The sequence below is a fragment of the Euphorbia lathyris genome, chromosome 4 (assembly GCF_963576675.1).
Source record: "Euphorbia lathyris chromosome 4, ddEupLath1.1, whole genome shotgun sequence".
In the NCBI taxonomy this organism is placed as follows: domain Eukaryota; kingdom Viridiplantae; phylum Streptophyta; class Magnoliopsida; order Malpighiales; family Euphorbiaceae; genus Euphorbia; species Euphorbia lathyris.
In genome coordinates this window covers 10,105,479-10,124,036 of record NC_088913.1, presented here as the reverse complement: position 1 = coordinate 10,124,036, position 18,558 = coordinate 10,105,479, and the positions used below count along the sequence as shown (strand labels likewise).

Sequence of the window (18,558 nt, the reverse complement as noted above, 5' to 3'; positions counted from 1 at the left end):
CTATAGATACACAAATACTTTTTACTCTCATTTTTATGATATAATTTGTCTTTTATATTTTTATAAATATGTTGAAGTAGCATTTAATTTTTTTTGTGTCAACGGTCTAGCCCCCCGACCTATAGGTCCTGGCTCCGCCACTGACCTCCATTGGTCAATGATAGAGTTTTCTCCATCTTATCTTTTCTATACTTCGTTTTTACTCTTTTTATATGCAATGTTGGAATTATTACGTGTTTTAAGTGCAGAGAAGTGGGATAAACTCCTCCAGTTATTTTTCTCACAATTGTTAGTTTTTTTTTTGCATGCTTTTGTTTTCAGCTTTTGTTGAGTAGTTGTATACCCAATTTAGGTGTTTTGTGTCTAAAATCGTGCCTTCCCTCGAATCTAAGCTTTGTTATTTGTTTCTTGGAAGACTTAGCTCGAACTTGTATTTAACTTGTTTAGTTTGTTTAAGTCTAGACCTAAGTTTTGTAATTTGTAAACTTAAGTCCTAGGATTGCATCTAGTCTATTTTGATCGTTTAGCTTATTATTAACTCTTTAGTTCATAGGTTATCATTTAAACCAAATTTAAACTTTTGGAGAACTTGGACCACAATGGAAACCCAATGTCTTATGAGCTTATTTTATCCTTAAGAGCAAACATTTAATTTTTTTTTTTTTTTTTTTACATTTGAGTGTTTTTACTTGCTTTCTAGACATAAGTTTGCATCAAATACTGGATTAAAACCGCATGCAATAAGTTTAAACATGAGATGATGAAAGTCTTATCGGGAGTAACATTGTACTTAAAATTTGGTTAACCTACAATGTGTTACCCCTATAGTTATCCCCTTTGAGCCTAATATTCATCTCATAAGAAGCATCTTTCGACATTTTATCTTTGTCTCTTAATTGCTTTTTAAGTTTTATTATTAGTTAGAGCTCAACTCTATTGCTTTTTAAGTTTTATTATTAGTTAGAGCTCAACTCTTTAGGGTGCACTTGCTCTTATAACACATGTAATATATATTAATTAAGGTTGACATGGTAATTCGTCTAATTAAAATCACTGTATATTATATTCACCCAAGTAAAAATCCAAGCTTGATTCTTATTTCACATGTCTTTGATAACATTATCATTCTTGGATAACACATATCAACATCCACTAATGTGGGTTCCGAATTGGCATAAGAAATACTATAAGGGACAAGGATACCCTGTTATCAGATCTCCATGGGAGCTGACATCACTTCCGGCAGGTCAAAAACCCATTGGAATTAAATGGGTGTTCAAAGCAAAGAAAGATGCAAACGGTGAAATTGTCCGACATAAAGCAAGATTGGTGGCGAAAGGGTTCAGTCAACAACCCGGAATTGACTATAATGAAGTTTTTGCTCCTATTGCCAAAATGGAGAGTATCAGACTGGTAATTTCTCTAGCTGCTCAAAACGGGTGGAGAATTCATCAAATGGACGTGAAATCTGCATTTCTCAACGGATATTTGGAAGAGGAAATTTATATCCAGCAACCACCTGGGTATGTTGTAAAAGGTCAAGAAAATAAAGTGCTAAAATTAAAAAAGACACTTTATGGTCTCAAGCAAGCACCACGAGCCTGGGACAGTCGTATTGACAAATATTTTCAAGAAAATGGTTTTGTCAAATGCCCACATGAATATGCACTGTATGCAAAAGTGAAAAATGGAGATATGTTACTTGTTTGTTTGTATGTGGATGATCTCATTTTTTCAGGCAACAATCCTAAGATGTTTGAGGAGTTCAAGCAGACTATGACTCGTGAGTTCGAGATGACTGACATTGGTCTAATGTCATATTATCTTGGCATTGAAGTGAAGCAGAATGACGACAAAATTTTTATTTCTCAAAGTGGTTTTGCAAAGGAGATCTTAAAGAAGTTCAAGATGGAAAATTGCAATTCCGTCAGCACGCCAGTCGAATGTGGAATCAAGTTGACAAAAGATGAAGGTGGACACTACAAGAAAAATGACCATTAATAAGCAAAATTTAATAAGGGGCTGAAATACACTTATTAAAAATATACTATCCATCTATATAATAAGGATAAATTCTATCATTATATTATTAATAAGCAAAATAAATTTTTATTAAATTTTACTAAAATTTCCGCTTATTAATTCACTCAACAATAAAATATTTTTTATTTTTATTTCCTTAATAACATTAAATCCCTTAATAATTAAAATAGTAAGAAATAAATCACTTATTAAGAGTTTTGATAGAAAAATAAATTTTTAATAATTATATTATAAACAAATAATTAAATTATAAATAAATATTAACAAATAAACCCATTATTAAAAAAATTTGATAACAAATAAAACTTAACTATTAACCAATAAATCTCTTATTAAAGATTTTTGTTTTTACAGCCAAGAGTTCCCTCCTCAAATTTGGCTTTCCCCCAAAATTTCAGACCGAAATTTCAGACCAAAATTAGAAATACACGCATTGAAATGGTTTCCTGAATAAGCCGCTCTCTGCTCTCAATCCCTAATTCAACTGCCCCTGCCACCCTCAATCCCTAATTAACCTCCGCTTGCTCGTCTGAACATGGAGTTAGGGCTACGTCCTGCAATATCTCATTTCATCTCTCATAATTTTTTGGCTGTTCTGGGCTGTCTTTCACTCTTAGGGTTTTGGTGAAAATTGTGTCTTCTGATAGTTACGTTTCAAATTTCTTCAAAGTAAGTCTGGATGTCTCTCTACAAAATAGAAATGACTTTATCCTTCAGCCATGGTTGGTTATTGCTCCCTTGTAGATTTTTTATTCTTCTTGGAGTGTCATATTCCGAAACATTTTTCATTACTGAACAGGTTTTCCGAGCAACTGCCCAGGCTAGAAAGAAGCCTACTGGTTCTTTTGGAGCACTGTTGGAGGCGGACTGTCGAGAGCTCTTGGTATCCTTTACTGGTTCTTTAGTTATTGACCTTATCCATGTGCTAATTCATGGTAAAAGCCAGAGATGTCTTTATGTTTTGCTTGATGGTTCAGTTTTATCAAACCTAACTTAAGAACAACTCCATCAAGTTATGCTTTATCCTGCCTTATCCGATTATTAGTTACTCCTTGTGTGGCTTCAAGAACCATAGCCAAATAAGCCTTGTTAGTTAAACATAAGCGACAGCAAATGAATTTTCTTTAAATTTCATAGATGTGTCTCGAACTGTTCATCTTGATTTGTGATGGACTAGAACTAAAGTTAGCAGCATTGTATAATCTATTAATTATCAGTGGAAAATTTTACATTTCCATACCCTTTGCAATATTTTCAATTAAACACTTGCTGTGTTGTTCTAATTACTTGGTTATAAAGAGTAAGGCAGGGTCTAAAAGAGAGTTTAGATCAGTTTGCCAGCTTATTGCCTAAGAGTTTTAAGGTACTGGATTCTACAGATTCACTAACGAAGGAAGATGTGGTGACAACATTGAAAGCTGAACACACGTCTAATTGTTTTTGCAACTTCATATTTGTTTCCACTATTTTAATAGTATCATATGTCCTGCTCCATATCCTATTATCTCAACCGAGCAAAGTCAGGCTTGGAATTTAATGGACTTGACTTGCCATACAGTTTTGGAGAATTTCTTTCTTGTGCAGTTTTGGTCGTTCAATTATAGCGTGTGTATAACATGGTGTCACCCTTTGTACAAGCTAGTTTAGAAGGTGGTAAACATATTATCTGCTTGTATATGGTTTTTAATAAGCTACTATCCTGTAGATCTTGAAATTTTTGTATTGCTACAGCATTATCTAATTTTCTTGGACATGAATACCCAAGGCAGTGGATGGACTCTCCCTGTAGCATTAATTTAGGGGACCGATTTAGCATCCTTGGGCTCAACGGGGCTTTCAGAACCCTATATAGTGTTCACTTGTAATGGTAAAACAAGAACAAGCTCTGTTAAGCTCCAAACTAGCAATCCCCCAATGGAATGATGAGGTCTTTATTTTGCGGGTTTCTTTATTTTGTAGTTTCTACACTCACCTCATGAGAACTCAACGTTCCAGAAATTATTTGGGTTGGCACCAGAAGAGTTTCTTATCAGTGTTTTTACCTGCCAGTTGAAGAGGCAAATGCCTTTGCAACTACTACTATGAGTTATTACATTTAAACACAAGGAACTTGCTATTTAAATTACGATAATGACTGGTTTAAGATAATCAAGCCCAATTCATTGTAAGTTCTGTTATCTTCAACTTGATAATATTCTTATCCGAAGCTGAATGTTTTTGTCTCTTAAAATGATTTCACTTACTGTTTAACTCTGCATCAATCGGTTTAAGTACTATTTAAGGCAAATTGTGATTCTGCCACCATGAATGTTAACTGGTTCATATACAGCCTTTGAGCTCATTAGAGAAGATTTTGGAGTGAAGAAAAGGGAGAACTGTACATTTGAATTACATGTCATTCTAGGACAGAACTACATTGTTTCTTAGAATTCACCTACTCTTTTCTCTTCTTGTTTATGTTATAAGTCTAGACAGTTCACATATTATTTGAGCTGAAATCATTTAAAAAAATCATTCACTACAAAAAAATCAGTAGTTAATGACTGATTTTAAAGACTAAATGAAAATTAGTCTTTAACTTAAGACTAAAGTTGGTAGTTAACCATATTATTGGTCAGTAATCCTAAAAACACACGGGCCCAATTTTAATACCCACTCTACCTACTAAAGTCAATCACTAAAGACAACAAATTGAGTCCCTAAATATATTTAATTAAAAATAAAAAAGAAAACTACAAACTATTTACTATTAATTTTAACCATTAAAAAATTAAAACCCCGATCCCCTCTTTTATTCCTACTCCTTTGACTCTTCATCTATCTAACCCTATTTCTCTAGAGAGAGTAAGCTTGCTTATGGCTTGTGGAGGTTGCAGCTGCAGCCGCCGGAGACTGCCTGCTGAAATGACGGAGAGCAGGACAAGAGATCAGTTAGGTTTTCAGGTTGCATCTTGGTGATCAAAGAACGGGTGAGGCTTAAGGGGTCGGTGGCCAGCAAGAAGAAATGACCGACTTCCTCGACAGATCGCGATTCGCGAAGCATCTACACCAATATACTTTGACTCTGTCACTTCGAGCAAGGTATTATTCTCTCTTCTTATTTTGAGTTTTAGATCTGGTTAACATTTAGTGTTTGGTTAACATTTAGGGTTCACAGTTTGCAGATTAAGTAGTATATTCTTATTATTTGGGCCTTTTTCGTTTCTGATATTTGCTTTCTCTCTTCTTCTTTAATTTTTGGTCATTTTTTAGTCCTTTCTATGATATTGGTTGTTACATATCTTGAATTGAATTCAAGTGGCCCGATAGAAGAGTAGAGAGTATGATTCGGAAAGACTTCTCAAGTAGCACTTGAAGCATCTTTCTGGAATCAATCTCCAGATCTGCTCTATACTAGAGGTAAAAAAGTTTCAATCGGTACAATTTTTTCATTTTTTCCCTCCTTGTATAACTTTCAAGTGTAGCTTTTATTGGGTTTTAGAGGTGAGAGACATCAAAATGTTTGATGATTTTGTTAGAGTTGGTTGAAACCCATGAAGAACCTTCACTGGTTTAAGCAATACGCCATCAATGGCAAACCACGGAGAAGCTCTCTCTTGGACAATGTAGGAGAGCATTGTCTTGGTCAAAGTATTTGGTATCATTTGTTTATTGGTCTCATTTGTTTATGTCAGCAATGAAAGAAGAGGGAGATAGAGAATGGAGTGCAAATATGTCTCAATTGTTTATTGGTAACAAATTTACATTAGTGGAGTATATAAGCAAAGAGATGTAGTTAAGGTCTTCAGCCAGCCCGAAGAAGATGAGGACTTGGCTTCTATGCTTGAAAATCAGTCACTTCACAGGCCGCTCTGCTTTTTGGGTTAAGGCATCTTAATATCATCACTGTAAGTTTTGTTTACCTTATTAAACTCTTTTAGACTGTGATTTTGAATGTCTGAGTGATTTCAGCTTGTTTTTCTTTCTCCCATCTGATAGACATTTAATGCTTCTTGCAAATCATGTGTGTCCATGACAATATGACATCTTCCCTATCTGCACCACTGCACCACTGAGATTGAGGTCTTGGAATTTATTTGAATTTTGGTTGGGTGGGGTGGGGGGCTGCTTTGTGGATTATTTATTTATTTATTTTCCTTTCTTGTTGCAGCCAGTGTAGTGTTTCGCCTTGGGAGATCCTCTGCGGTTCAAGAGAGCGGCAAGGCATAAGGATCTTTATAACAATGACGATAAAAATATCGAGTTTAAAGATGTAAGAAAATGCGGGAGCTGTGTTAAATTGTGAGTGATATTAATTTTTTTGATTTGCTCTTGCATTTGATGTTTGTAGGTGATTGAGGAACCTTTACCAAAATCTCCTCTTAGTATGTCAATTGTAGTTCACTAGCTTGTAATTGAAGGTGTTCAACTTGCAATTCCTGAAAATAATCCAGTTAGTTTAGAACCGAATGCGTAAACATATTTTGGATAAAGAGCATCTGGAGTTGCAGTTGCAAGGTAAGCTGAATATCATTGATGTATACAATAAATTAGACTTCTGCTATTTATAAAACTTGAAACTGAAACATATGGCATGTGGTAAAATGAATTTTAATTGTGCATGCTTAAAATGTGGGTGGTTTGGTTAAGGGTAAATACCTTTCCTTTTTGGCATTTGTTTTCCCTAGCTCAGTTTGGTTAGGTCAATGTTTGCAATTGGGTAAGAGTCTTGCTATATGATTCAAGGCATTCTTATATCTGGAACTTGAAACTTGCAGGTCCTTCATGGTTAATATTGGGGACATGATGGAGACCTGGACTAATTGCATGTTTAGGTAATAATTGTTCTACTAGATTTCCCCCCTTCAATTGTTTAGATGTTCACCAATTCTCAGCACTTTCTTCTCTTTGGTCCTAAAATTCGTATTAATTTGCAGGTCCACAGATTATTGGGAAACCCTGCTTTATAGAAGAATAAGAGAAACAGATTGTTTCTATCGAAATAAAAGGAGACACTGATATATCAACACAACATATTCTATCAGATGCTGCTGAGCATGACTTCTATATGGCCCTAATGTCTTTTGGTTGAATTTTAAACATGCTGTAAAGGTATGTTGCAATTCTCTAGTTTGATATCTACAAAATGCCATCCGTTTTTTTTTAATCAGTTTGATTGTCTTTGTATATATTTTTTGTTCTCACTTTAAAATTTATGTTGATATTACGCGTCCATTTCAGCACTTGCAATAGCCTCTGATATAAAAAGTCTGAATTTATAGTCTGATTGCATTATTGCTAATCGCAGTTATAGTAATAGTGATAGTCTCGTACTAGTCATAGACAAACTATAAGATATATTTTTTTTCTTTTTGAAATGTAGTAGTATTTTTTTTTTATATCAGGTCAATGGGCATGTGGGTTTGGCAGCAAATTATGGTTCAGGTTGCTGGGCTTCTTCAAAGGGTCCCTTTGTGGGTTAGTTCATTGTTAGTTGTTCTGTTTCAGGTATAAGAGAATATCTGATGAAAGGATCATCAATGTATGATTGGGTCTTATATGTTATTTTACTTGTTTCAGATCCTTTTTAATGTTATTATGAGGTAATACCAATTTGACAGATGAGTTTGGACTAGTTTTGTGCCATGTCCTAGATTTGGCAGATTATTGAACGAAAGGTTTCAATTGTTACATGTCTTTTTCTATGCAGTGGATCAATTGAATTGAGTTGTTTATCTATGCTTACTACTATGCATTCTAGAATTCTCTAACATGTTTTGTAGATTTAAATATTCTAGTAGTTAGTATTATGCATTTATATTTTAGTTATTTTGTTTACTTAAGGAACTCTCTTCAATCCAAATTTAATTTTTATATTTTTGTGAAAAGTATTAAATTTAATTAAGAAAAAAATGTTCAGTTTACTGACGGATTATTTCGTTATAAATTCCGTCGGTAACCCAAGGATTGGAAATAGTTCTGAAACACAGTTAGCGACCATATTTTATGGGTTTACGACTGAATATGTAGTCAGTAACTTAGCGACGCACGTTTACGACCGCTTAATATTGGTCACCAAGTTAACGATGAAATAGGAAAAATAGTCATTAATACCTTACCAACCAGCTAGTTACTGACCGAACGTATTCAGTCAGTAACTCATGAAATTCGGTCAGTAACAGCATTTAGGGACTGAATTGCGACTGAATTTTCAGTCCCTAACTGCTGATTTTCTTGTAGTGATTGTACTATCAATTGTGATTGCTTGTGCGAATATGGATGTCTGACCAGTTGAAATAGTCTGACACCGAAGTATTGATAGGAATATTGTGGGTTCGAATCCCTCTCCATCCTCCAAGTCATAAATACTCTCTTGAGCTTGCACTTGAGGCTAACATGATTTTTAATTATTATTCACCCATTCACATAAATATCGGAATTGGGACTACCACTGTATAATAACATGTTGGAATGAATAGATAGTCTCAATAGAACCTAAAATACAACTAAAATGGTTGTATTCTAAATCTGTCATTTTCTAGTATTTTCTTCTCTGACGTGGAATTCTGAATAAAGATATTTGATACTATTATGTGATAGTTGTAATATGAGCATCATCTGCTTATCTGAGGTTTCACGATCATTTCATTAATGTTCCGGAACAAATATATTACTACCTTATTATTTGTTAGAATTGATTAGATAACATGTGTTCAATTCTGCGTTGTCCTCATCTTTGCATTACTAATTAGGGGTGTGTAGGAATGGAAAAGGGGTAACCCCATCCTTGTTTTCTCCAGTCATATTCAGGATACGGAGGCATCCTCTAGGCCATGGTTTGATTCTGTTGTCAAGCGTTTAGCAGAAGCTCCAAAGTTTAGGAAGTTCTGCCTGGATTCTTCATTAGCTTTGCTGGAAATAGATATTCTGTGCTAATGCTGCGTCGACCGACTCTTCTATTTTCTCTGGTTGCAGGTCATTTTTTTATTTGGTTTATGTACGGAGCTCATTTTTTTGCTACGGAGCAAACAAAACGAAGCTTGTGCAGGCTCGATATTCATTCTTATGCATAATCTGAGATATTCATGTTCTGTTTTTGAGTAATTTGCTAACCAAATTTTCCTGAAATGATAAGTCTGAATTTTTTTTTAACTTGGTCTTCATAGTGATAATTGTTTTTAAAATGTAATGTGTTTACACTCATTTCATATTAGTTGCTATAATATATTGATTCTATAACAAATTTTAGCCAAGTCAAAATGGTGGAAAACATGTCCAGGCTGTAGTGATTAATTATCTATTCCTTATATTTGACATGTATGCAGTAGTGGATTAACTTGTCAATCCACAACATATTTGTGATCACATGTATAATTATTTCTTATCCTATATCTAAAGTCCCCAAAAATCTAATGCCACTGAGATCCAAAGGCTCTCATAGTTAAATAAAACAAAATTTTAACCTGCTACTAAGAGTTCTTAATGTCTAAAACAATAGCTTTACCGAATATTTTTTAGTTGATGAAAATTGTGGCTTTAGAGTCATAGCTCAAAAAACACTGTTTATATGTGCACCTTGTTGATACAAGTTATAGTTTTCATTCAGTTTTTTATTTTTTTTGCTGAAAACATATCTTTATTCTTCTGTTGCTGAGCAGTTTTACAGAACTGGAAGCAGAACTGTCTGAAATAAGAACTATCCAATTCTGGAAACAGAACTGGCACTTCTCTATACCAGTTCTTGTTTCCAGAACTGCCAGTTTTGTTTTCAGAAAGGTACCAGTTCTGTATCCAGTTCTCGGTTCCAGTTGTGTTTCCAAATTGGATAATTAATGTAAGTTTTATTGATGTGATGAACTAATAATGGAATTTTGCTGTTATTTTTTTTGTAGGCTACTTGATGCGACAACATTTTACAACTTGACTGAGCAACTTCTTCGACAAATTAAAATTAGAGATCAAGTTTTTGGTTCAAGACAGAGGGATGAAAGTTACAAACAAATTTTGGATCTATATTATAACTATTGAATATTGTATTGAATATTGAATCTTTCAATCTTTATTATATATATGTAGGTTTTTATGGTTAATTTTAGTTATTATAAATATTTTAATAAGAGCAATATTTGTTATTGTAATTCTCATTTAATATGATATTTTTTTAATTGTTATAAGTGTGTTTTGATAAGAAATTTGTTTATTATTAATACTATATTTTAATGAGTTTTTAATCATTATAATTAGTTTGTAATAAGGGAGTTTTTAATTATCTAAACTAGTTTTAATAAGTGTTTTTATATTATTATAATTAGTTTTAATAAGCAGAGATTTAATTATTATAAGTATTTTTTAATAACGGTATATTTTCCATTATTGTAAGTTTAATATGAGGGGATTCAATTCCGTTATTAAAAACAAATAGCAAGGCAACGTTTAACAAGGGGTTCATAAGGGGCTTTTCCACTTATTAAAAGCTTTTATTAAGGGTATTTGGTCTTTTAATAACGCTTTTTCCCATTAGTAAAAGCCATTTTTTTGTAGTGGGAGATAAAGTCAACCCGACATTATTCCGAAGCTTGGTTGGAAGTCTCAGATATTTGACATGTACGAGACCGAATATTCTCTATGCAGTCAGCTTAGTAAGTCGATACATGGAAGCCCCAACAGTGTCACATTAGAACGCAACAAAAAGAATTATCCGTTACGTGAATGGTACAACTAATTTGAGATTACTTTATTTAAAAACTGACGATTTCAAATTAGTTGGATACTGTGATAGTGATTAGGCCGGTGACAAGGATGATCGAAAAAGTACAACTAGTTTTGTATTTTTTCTGGGTGATACTGCATTTACATGGAGTTCGAAGAAGCAGGCAATTGTGACGTTGTCAACCTGTGAAGCTGAATATGTTGTTGCAACCTCTTGTGTCTGTCATGCAATTTGGCTCAGGAAATTGCTAAAAGATTTTCAAATGAGTCAAAATTATCCAATAGAGATTTTTATCAGTAACAAGTTTGCACTAACATTAGCAAAAAATCCAGTGTTTCATGATCGGAGTAAACACATTGACACAAGGTACCATTTTATTCGGGAATGCATTGAACAAGAGGAGGTGGTACTGAAGTACGTGAAAACACATGATCAGATTGCAGATATCTTCACGAAAGCGTTAAAGAACGAAGTGTTCAGTCAACTGAGAGCTCAATTGGGAGTCACGAAAAATTAAGTTTAAGGGGGCATGTTCAAATATTAAACTTAAATTTTAATTCATAAAAAAAAAAGCATCATGTGAATGCATCACTTTGAATAAATAATTGTAGGCTATATTATGATATTATGCAAAGTATGGATAATAAAAATGTATGGGTAGAAAGTATGGGTAGTCAAAATGTATGGATAGTCAAATTATGGGTAGTGTGATTTATTATGTATTAATAATTGGTGACTCTATAAATTGAGTCTATTTTTGTAATGTGTTTGTGAATTTTTGAGAGAGTAATAATAAGTTGAAGATCTTCTTTTTCTTTGTGCTTAATTTATAATTTGATCATTGACAAAATTATAATTTTAGTCCCTTTTTTCTCAACAGTAAGTCCATATTATTATAAGGTCCTTAAGTTTTGTTTTAATCAACTCTTTAGTCATTCCATTTGTTTTTTAGATGAAAGTACAAAATTCTCTCTAGTTATATACATAAAAAACTTATCTTTTAGTGTCAAATTTAATCTAAATAGTTTTAATGATGTTTTTGAAATATGATATATACTTGTGTATACTAATCAAAAAAAATATATATATTATTTATTCTCTTAAATTTTTATTTTTTAATATTATTTTAATACTAACATTAATATTATTATGAACTTTTTGATGACTTAAAAAAATCAGATTCTATTTTTTGATTCATAAAATTTATTAGAGATAAATAAAGATTACTTTTTATAATTTTGTATAGTTTTACTTCTATTTTAATAATTTTTGAAATATTTTTCATTTACTTTTTTAATCAATAAAGTTTACGTTACTAAATTAAAGTTCTATAATTATATAGAACTTAATATAGGAGAGATTATGATTATGTAGAAAAAAGAGAAAAAACATAAAATAGGAAAAATATAATATATTTATTATTAAAACATAGATTAAAGGGTAATTTTGGCATTTTAAATTTTTTTAGTACAGTTTGACCATTGACTCAAACATAAGGACTAAGGAGTTGACGAAAATGAAAACTGAAGGACTATATAATTATTTGTAATAACATAGAAAATGACTAGTGTATTAGGTAAAAACAGAGGGACCTTATAATTATTTACTCTAAATTAATTACTTAATATAGGAGAGATTATGATTATGTAGAAAAAAGAGAAAAAACATAAAATAGGAAAAATATAATATGTTTATTATTAAAACATAGATTAAAGGGTAATTTTGACATTTTAATTTTTTTTAGTATAGTTTGACCATTGACTCAAACATACGGACTAAGGAGTTGACGAAAATAAAAACTGAGAGACTATATAATTATTTGTAAAAACAAAGGGACTAACTAATGTATTAGGTAAAAACACAGGGACCCTATAATTATTTACCCTAAAATATATGTAAAAGTTAAAATATGTTTTAATAAATAAATATTGTTTACTAGTATTTTCTGATATGACCAAATTCGGATTTTCACCATATTTCGCCCTCACCACTTTAAACAATTTATTTTCTACCACCTGATCATACACTTAATTACACCAAAATTAATACTATTGATGTCAATAAAATACTATAAATATTTCTACTTTCTCGTCGCCCCCGGACTTCCTTCTTTCCTTGCTTTCTGATGATCGCGTTGGGGTTAGCTTTCCCAGGCTAATTCCGGGTTAATTTTTTTTGTTTTTTTGTCTTTCCTTTGTCTACCAAAAAAAACTATAAATATTGAAATTTATAGGAAAGGTAAATAAGGAAAAGATTTCTCAATTGAATTGTATTGATGGCGCTATCTTCTTGAAGCGAATGTCCGTGGCATTACGGAAGTGGTTCGTGACGAATTTGGAAATTTTCAATATTGCATTAGTCTCCTCTTGATGAGTTCAAATGTGCAAAAGGTCGAGTTTGAAGTTCTTAAACCTAAGTATGTTGAAGTTCTTGCTCTTCGCACTAGTCTCCTCTGGATGAGTTTGAATGTCCAAAAGGTGGAGTTTGAAACAAATGCTAAGTCCATTGCTAATAGCTTGAATTCAAGTAAATTACACATATCGAATTTTAGTGTTTTATTCCAAAACTGCAAAAATATTCTTCTGGGGCCGTTTGTGTCAAATGTTTTACCGTTTTAACTTGCTATATAATCACAAAGGATTTGTCCCTGATTGATTAATTAAAAAAAAGAATGGTTAGCCTTTTGAAAGAAGAAACGTAGCATGCTGCCATAAATAAAACAACATAGAAATAGTAATACAATTAATACCTAATGCATAATTATTAGGAACTACACAGAGCTCGAAGAGGCACAATTAATGCCTAAACTCAAAGAATTTTCAAATTTCAAGGGGTCTCAAAGAGACACATACATCGTATTAATATTATATGGCCTCTTTCCATCTTCTTCCAAAGCAGTATATGTATAGTTAAGTCTTCGGAGTCACAAAATGGGAACCAAAAGTGTGAAGGTGGAGGAAGATAATCAAAGATCGAATCAGTGATTTGCCAGATTGTCTAATTCACCATATCCTTTCCTTACAGACTGGAATTCTATCAAAACGTTGGCAGAATCAATGGACTCGTGTTCCAGTTTTCATCTTTCATTACACTGGCACTACAAAAAAATAGTCTTTACCGACGGAATTTAGCTTCTATAGCGACGGTTTTTTCTGTCGCTATAGACTTTAGTGACGGTTTCAAACACCGTCGCAGAACCGCTGCTACAACAGGCGTTGCTACTCTAGCGACGGTTTTTATGAGGCGTCGGGGTAAAGTTTCTATATAGGAACGGTTTGGTTGTGGCGGTTTTGCGACAATTTCGAATTTTTTATGACGGTTTTGAGACATTTTACCGACGGTTTTACAGGTAGAGACTTTTAAACCTCATTTGGACCATTTTTTTAAATATTTTTATTTTATATCAATATTTCAATACTTTTTATAATAAAATATATAATTACAAAATATTTTTAATGAATCAAATCAACTAAACTTTTTATCCATAAGATTAAGAACATACTTTCATACAATGTAATGGAGTCTATATCCATTTCTCATACAATATAATCCAAAATTGTCAAATTGATTTAACGGCTACAACAATTATCAAAACTAGTTCACTAGAAAGTAAATCTGTCAATACAAAATGTTTCCTTAAGAGCTCCGATAAAATCTCTGACAGGAGGAGCATTGTCTTGAGAATTTTTCATAGCATAGAGAGGCCTTCACTACAAGAAAAAAGCCAGTTAGCAACTGAATTTAGCAACCGGATTAGAATCGGTTGCTAAATTGCGACTGGTTCGGTCGCTAATTGTTTTTCCCTGTTGCAAAATAGATTCGGAAATATTGGCCCCCACATTACCGACCTGCATTTTTATTAGCGATTGTATTGCCTGTTGCAAAGGAAAAAATTAAAAAGCAAAAGAAAGATGAAATTAAAAAGAAAATAAAAAAAGAAAACAAAAATATAAAACGACATAAAAAAAAGGAAAAACCTAATTTCTTCTCTTCGACCTCGACCTAAGCCGCCTCTCCTCTCCTCTCTTCCATGTTCTCCGACCTAGTCCCCCTCTCCTCTCTTCCATGTTCTCGTCATCTACGAACTAATCCCTCTCCTCTCACACCTTCGATCGAATCCTTCTCTTTTCTTTGCGGCCAATTAACGCTAACCAAGCATCTTGGAGTAGGCGGAAAGTTTTTTATGTTGCTGGAGTTTCTTGGTAAATATGCTTCTCCAATTTGGTTTTATTGCTTCAATTAACTCTAGTTTTTCAATTCGTGGCTGTGAATAAGGAGAGAAAAAAGAGGAAATTGCAAGAAATTAGGGTATGCTATCTCCCTCTCCAAGTTAAATTACAGACCCAGAAATTGTTTATGTTAGCGTTTGACATTCTGGTTATTTATATTCTCGTTTTAGGGAATTGATTTATGCACACTTTGAATTTTGAAATATTTTGGTACTGAGAAGGTTATGCTTTATGGTTGATTTGTACCGGTAGGAAGGAAGTTTAGTTTGTCTCCTCTTGCATTGGTACTTTTTCATTCTCTAAACCATTTGAATTTCTCTCAGGGAAGAAACATAATTGGCAAGTTGGAGGTCGACTTCCTCTGCTCCTTCCAATTCAACTTCATTTGAGTCACACCACGATTGTAGAAGTGATAAAAGTAAGCTTGATAGAAGGTACATAAGAATTGCTGATAATTACAAATCTTTAGACCAAGTATATGTTCAAATTTGTGTTTTATTAAAAGAGATCTTTATCTTTGCTTATTGGTCTTGCACATTCATTAATATTATATTGATGATTAGTTTGGAATTATTTTGTGTAATCTTAACCATTTGCTTCTTTGTAGGCGACAGAGGCTTTTGCACGTGCTGGCTTAGAGTCTTCAAATCTTCTTGTTGGTACTGATTTCACAAAGAGTAATGAGTGGACAGGTTGAACTTCACTTTTTTTGTTTCAAGTTCTTTTTATGGGACATTTTGGAATATCTTTTTAATCTGGTTCTATGTACATGTGCTTAGTCATTTCATAGACGAGTTTGCATGATATTGAAGATGTTTTGAATCCATATGAACAAGCCATATCGATTATTGGGAAAACTCTAGCTGCATTCGATGAGGATAACATGATTCCTTGTTTTGGATTTGGAGATGGTATGTTGAGATAAATTGATTTGTTGCAAGAGTTCAGTTAATAACATTTGTCTAACATGTTCAAATCGAGGTATATAAATCGAGGTACTAACATTTGCTGATGGTACTAATAGATTAAAAGGATTCATAGTTAGTGTGTTGAGAATATGATATCAATCGAGGAATGTGTTTTTTAAGAGATGTTCAGGAAACCTTTTATAAAGTTGTCATTTGAACTTGAGTTTAAAATATGATATCTTCACCTACGTACAAGACATGTATGCCATTATATTGTGAAAACTTGACTAATTACATTTGAAAATGATATATTCTGAAACCCTTTTGAATATTCCTTTAGGCTGCAATTGCACTTTCACATGCTGCTATTCTTGAAGAATCTATATGATATCAATCATGATAATGTTGCTAAGTACATTATATGGATGCAGTATGGTTATTGAATTTTCTTTTCTGCAAAATATATGTTGTTAACTTGATAAAGCGAATTGCATCCTTAAATAGGCTGCCTTTCATGTTTGTTTCTTACAGGTAAATGAATCTGGTTGTGGAATTCTCCAACAAGATATCCCGCACCTCGTTAATAAATTCACGCAGCCCAAAACTGGATCCTGCCTGAATAATGGTGGCGCAGACTGTCGGTTTGTAAAAAGTAAAACTAGAAAACTTTATGCAAACTCAATCTTTATTTCGAATGAAGAAGGTGAAATGTTTAGGCTCAAGATGATTTCTTGGCACAGGGGTTGTTCGGTTTGTCTTGAAATGAAATTACAAATATTCTAGCAAGGATTTCCAGGATTTTGATAATGTATGGTTCTACATAGTCTTTTGGGATTATTAATACCATTGCAAATTAGAGAGAATCTAAATCCGATTTCATTAGCACCAACCTCTTAAAATACAGATTTTTTCAGATTTATTGCTTCCGTGTATTTTTAAAAGAATAGAGGAAAAAATCCAAGATTGTTCAAATGAATCGTCAATGCTTTCTTCAACTTGTAACATATGTTTTCGGAGATTAAACAATAAATAATTTCATATGCTATGCTTCCTTGTTATCTACTTAATTCTGGTACATTTGATTGTTAAATTTTGGTCCTTGAACTTTTGGCATGATTGTTATCTTGCAGTGTTCTTTCATGGTGGTTCCCTTTAATCCGGCAACTACTCATGGCAGTTTTTTTCTATGTTTTTTAGAAGGTTTAGGAGTCCAGGAAGAAGAAAAGCAAAGTCCAGTAAAAAGCAATTGGCTGGTCTATTCAAATCGGTTAAGGTGTTATGAAGAGGCTTTTGGTCGGTGTCACTGCACTGTTGAATTTTCTGCTTTAGAGGCTAAAGATTCAATTAAAATTTCTCAAGTGGTAACCTTTCTATCCTTTGATTTTTTTCCTGGTAATATCCTATTATTTTTGTTATATTTTCTGAATTTTGACCAATGTTACATATTAAACTCGTAGTTGTGCCTTATTTAGATGTTTTAGGGTGTATAATTGGGTTAATTGATCTTTGTCCTGATATTTAGGTGACTGTGATTCTGATTCTTGGCTGCTGGCATAAATAAAATGCATCATGCTACTTGGCTGCTGGTGTTTGTTGGCATAAAAAATGGCATACAATCATTCACACTAAATGCTCTCTGCTAGTTGGCTGCTGGTGTTTTGCTAGTTGGCTGTTGGTATTTATTTTCTTTTATTAGTTGGCTATTGGTGGTGTTTTACTTTATGCTATCAGTTGATCGTTTCTGTCGTTTCTGTTTTATTTATGCACAGTCAAGAAATTAGATACATAACTATTTGACTATTTCTCAACTACATTTTTTCAGCAACATTCTGCTTGTTTTGTTTTGCAGCAAATGGTAAATTAACACATGTTCTGCCTCTTGCCTTTGTGCTATTTAATTTTCAAACTAAATGCTTGATACCAACTTGTTTTATTTGAGATGCAACATGCTTCTGATTTCAATTGGTTCTGTATATTGTATTATTTGAGATGCAACATGCTTCTGATTTCAATTGGTTCTGTATATTGTAGGAAACTTATAAACATCTTACCGAAGTTAAAATTGAACAGACTATTGAGTAAATTGTTGAGTCCATTGATTAGTGAAGAGCGTTCTACCAGGCTATATGGCTTAATAAGGACGGGGATTTTTTTGGACTGGTTCAGCTGCTTCCGAGTATTATCATGACCGATCTCCTAAAAATTCAAGATCATTGTCATCTTCATGTTCTGTTGGTGCATCTAATTTAGGTGTTAGTATTGTAATTATTGAGCTAAGAACAACACTTGAGAACATGAAGTTCTAGTTTCTTTTTTTTTTTTTTGAAATAGAAGTTCTAGTTTCATGAATGCTATTAATTGAATTTATTAAGAAGTTTACTTGCAATTATGATTGTAATTATAAAATAAAATAAAATAATTTTTCATTAATTACAGACGAAATATATTAGTGCAGTCCGTATGGAAATTTGATGGGAGAAAGTATCCAAAACTTTACCGACGAAAATTCTGTTGGAATTCGTTGGTAAACGAAGGTGGTGCATGGTGCTTCTTTGCCAGTTAGCAACCAGATTCGGTTGCTAAAACAGGTCGCAGAATTTACAACCGATGTTTGCAACCGACTATTCGGTTGCTAAATGAGCAACCGATAACGAAAATAACAGGTTGGTGATTTTACCAACAGGCTACT

At 32.8% G+C, this 18,558-nt stretch overlaps 1 protein-coding gene and 1 long non-coding RNA gene across 13 annotated transcripts; both read left to right on the top strand.

Annotated features, from left to right (window-relative positions):
* Nucleotides 1-4,913: 4,913 nt before the first annotated feature.
* LOC136227815 (uncharacterized) lies at nucleotides 4,914-7,637 on the top strand. 2 transcript variants are annotated; one of them, XR_010688252.1, is made up of 8 exons: nucleotides 4,914-5,124; nucleotides 5,342-5,442; nucleotides 5,718-5,930; nucleotides 6,194-6,295; nucleotides 6,374-6,540; nucleotides 6,801-6,857; nucleotides 6,960-7,134; nucleotides 7,428-7,637. It is a non-coding gene; the product is annotated as an uncharacterized lncRNA (long non-coding RNA). The 2 variants fall into 2 exon arrangements; XR_010688251.1 differs by lacking the exon at nucleotides 6,374-6,540 and having other exon boundaries at nucleotides 6,194-6,324.
* Nucleotides 7,638-14,718: 7,081 nt separating this feature from the next.
* Nucleotides 14,719-18,214, top strand: LOC136227313 (uncharacterized). Of its 11 annotated transcripts, XR_010687999.1 has the most exons (7): nucleotides 14,719-14,934; nucleotides 15,285-15,379; nucleotides 15,569-15,653; nucleotides 16,401-16,521; nucleotides 16,610-16,677; nucleotides 17,067-17,230; nucleotides 17,901-18,213. XR_010687999.1 is itself a non-coding variant. In XM_066015957.1 (6 exons), the coding sequence occupies exons 3-6, from the start codon at nucleotides 15,642-15,644 to the stop codon at nucleotides 17,949-17,951; spliced, it is 345 nt and encodes a 114-aa protein (XP_065872029.1). In that variant the 5' UTR covers nucleotides 14,719-14,934; nucleotides 15,285-15,395; nucleotides 15,569-15,641; the 3' UTR covers nucleotides 17,952-18,214. The 11 variants fall into 11 exon arrangements, 5 of the variants coding, with proteins under 5 accessions (XP_065872029.1, XP_065872027.1, XP_065872028.1 ...); XR_010687998.1 differs by lacking the exon at nucleotides 16,610-16,677 and having other exon boundaries at nucleotides 17,070-17,230; nucleotides 17,901-18,210; XR_010687996.1 differs by lacking the exon at nucleotides 16,610-16,677 and having other exon boundaries at nucleotides 17,901-18,206.
* Nucleotides 18,215-18,558: the final 344 nt, after the last annotated feature.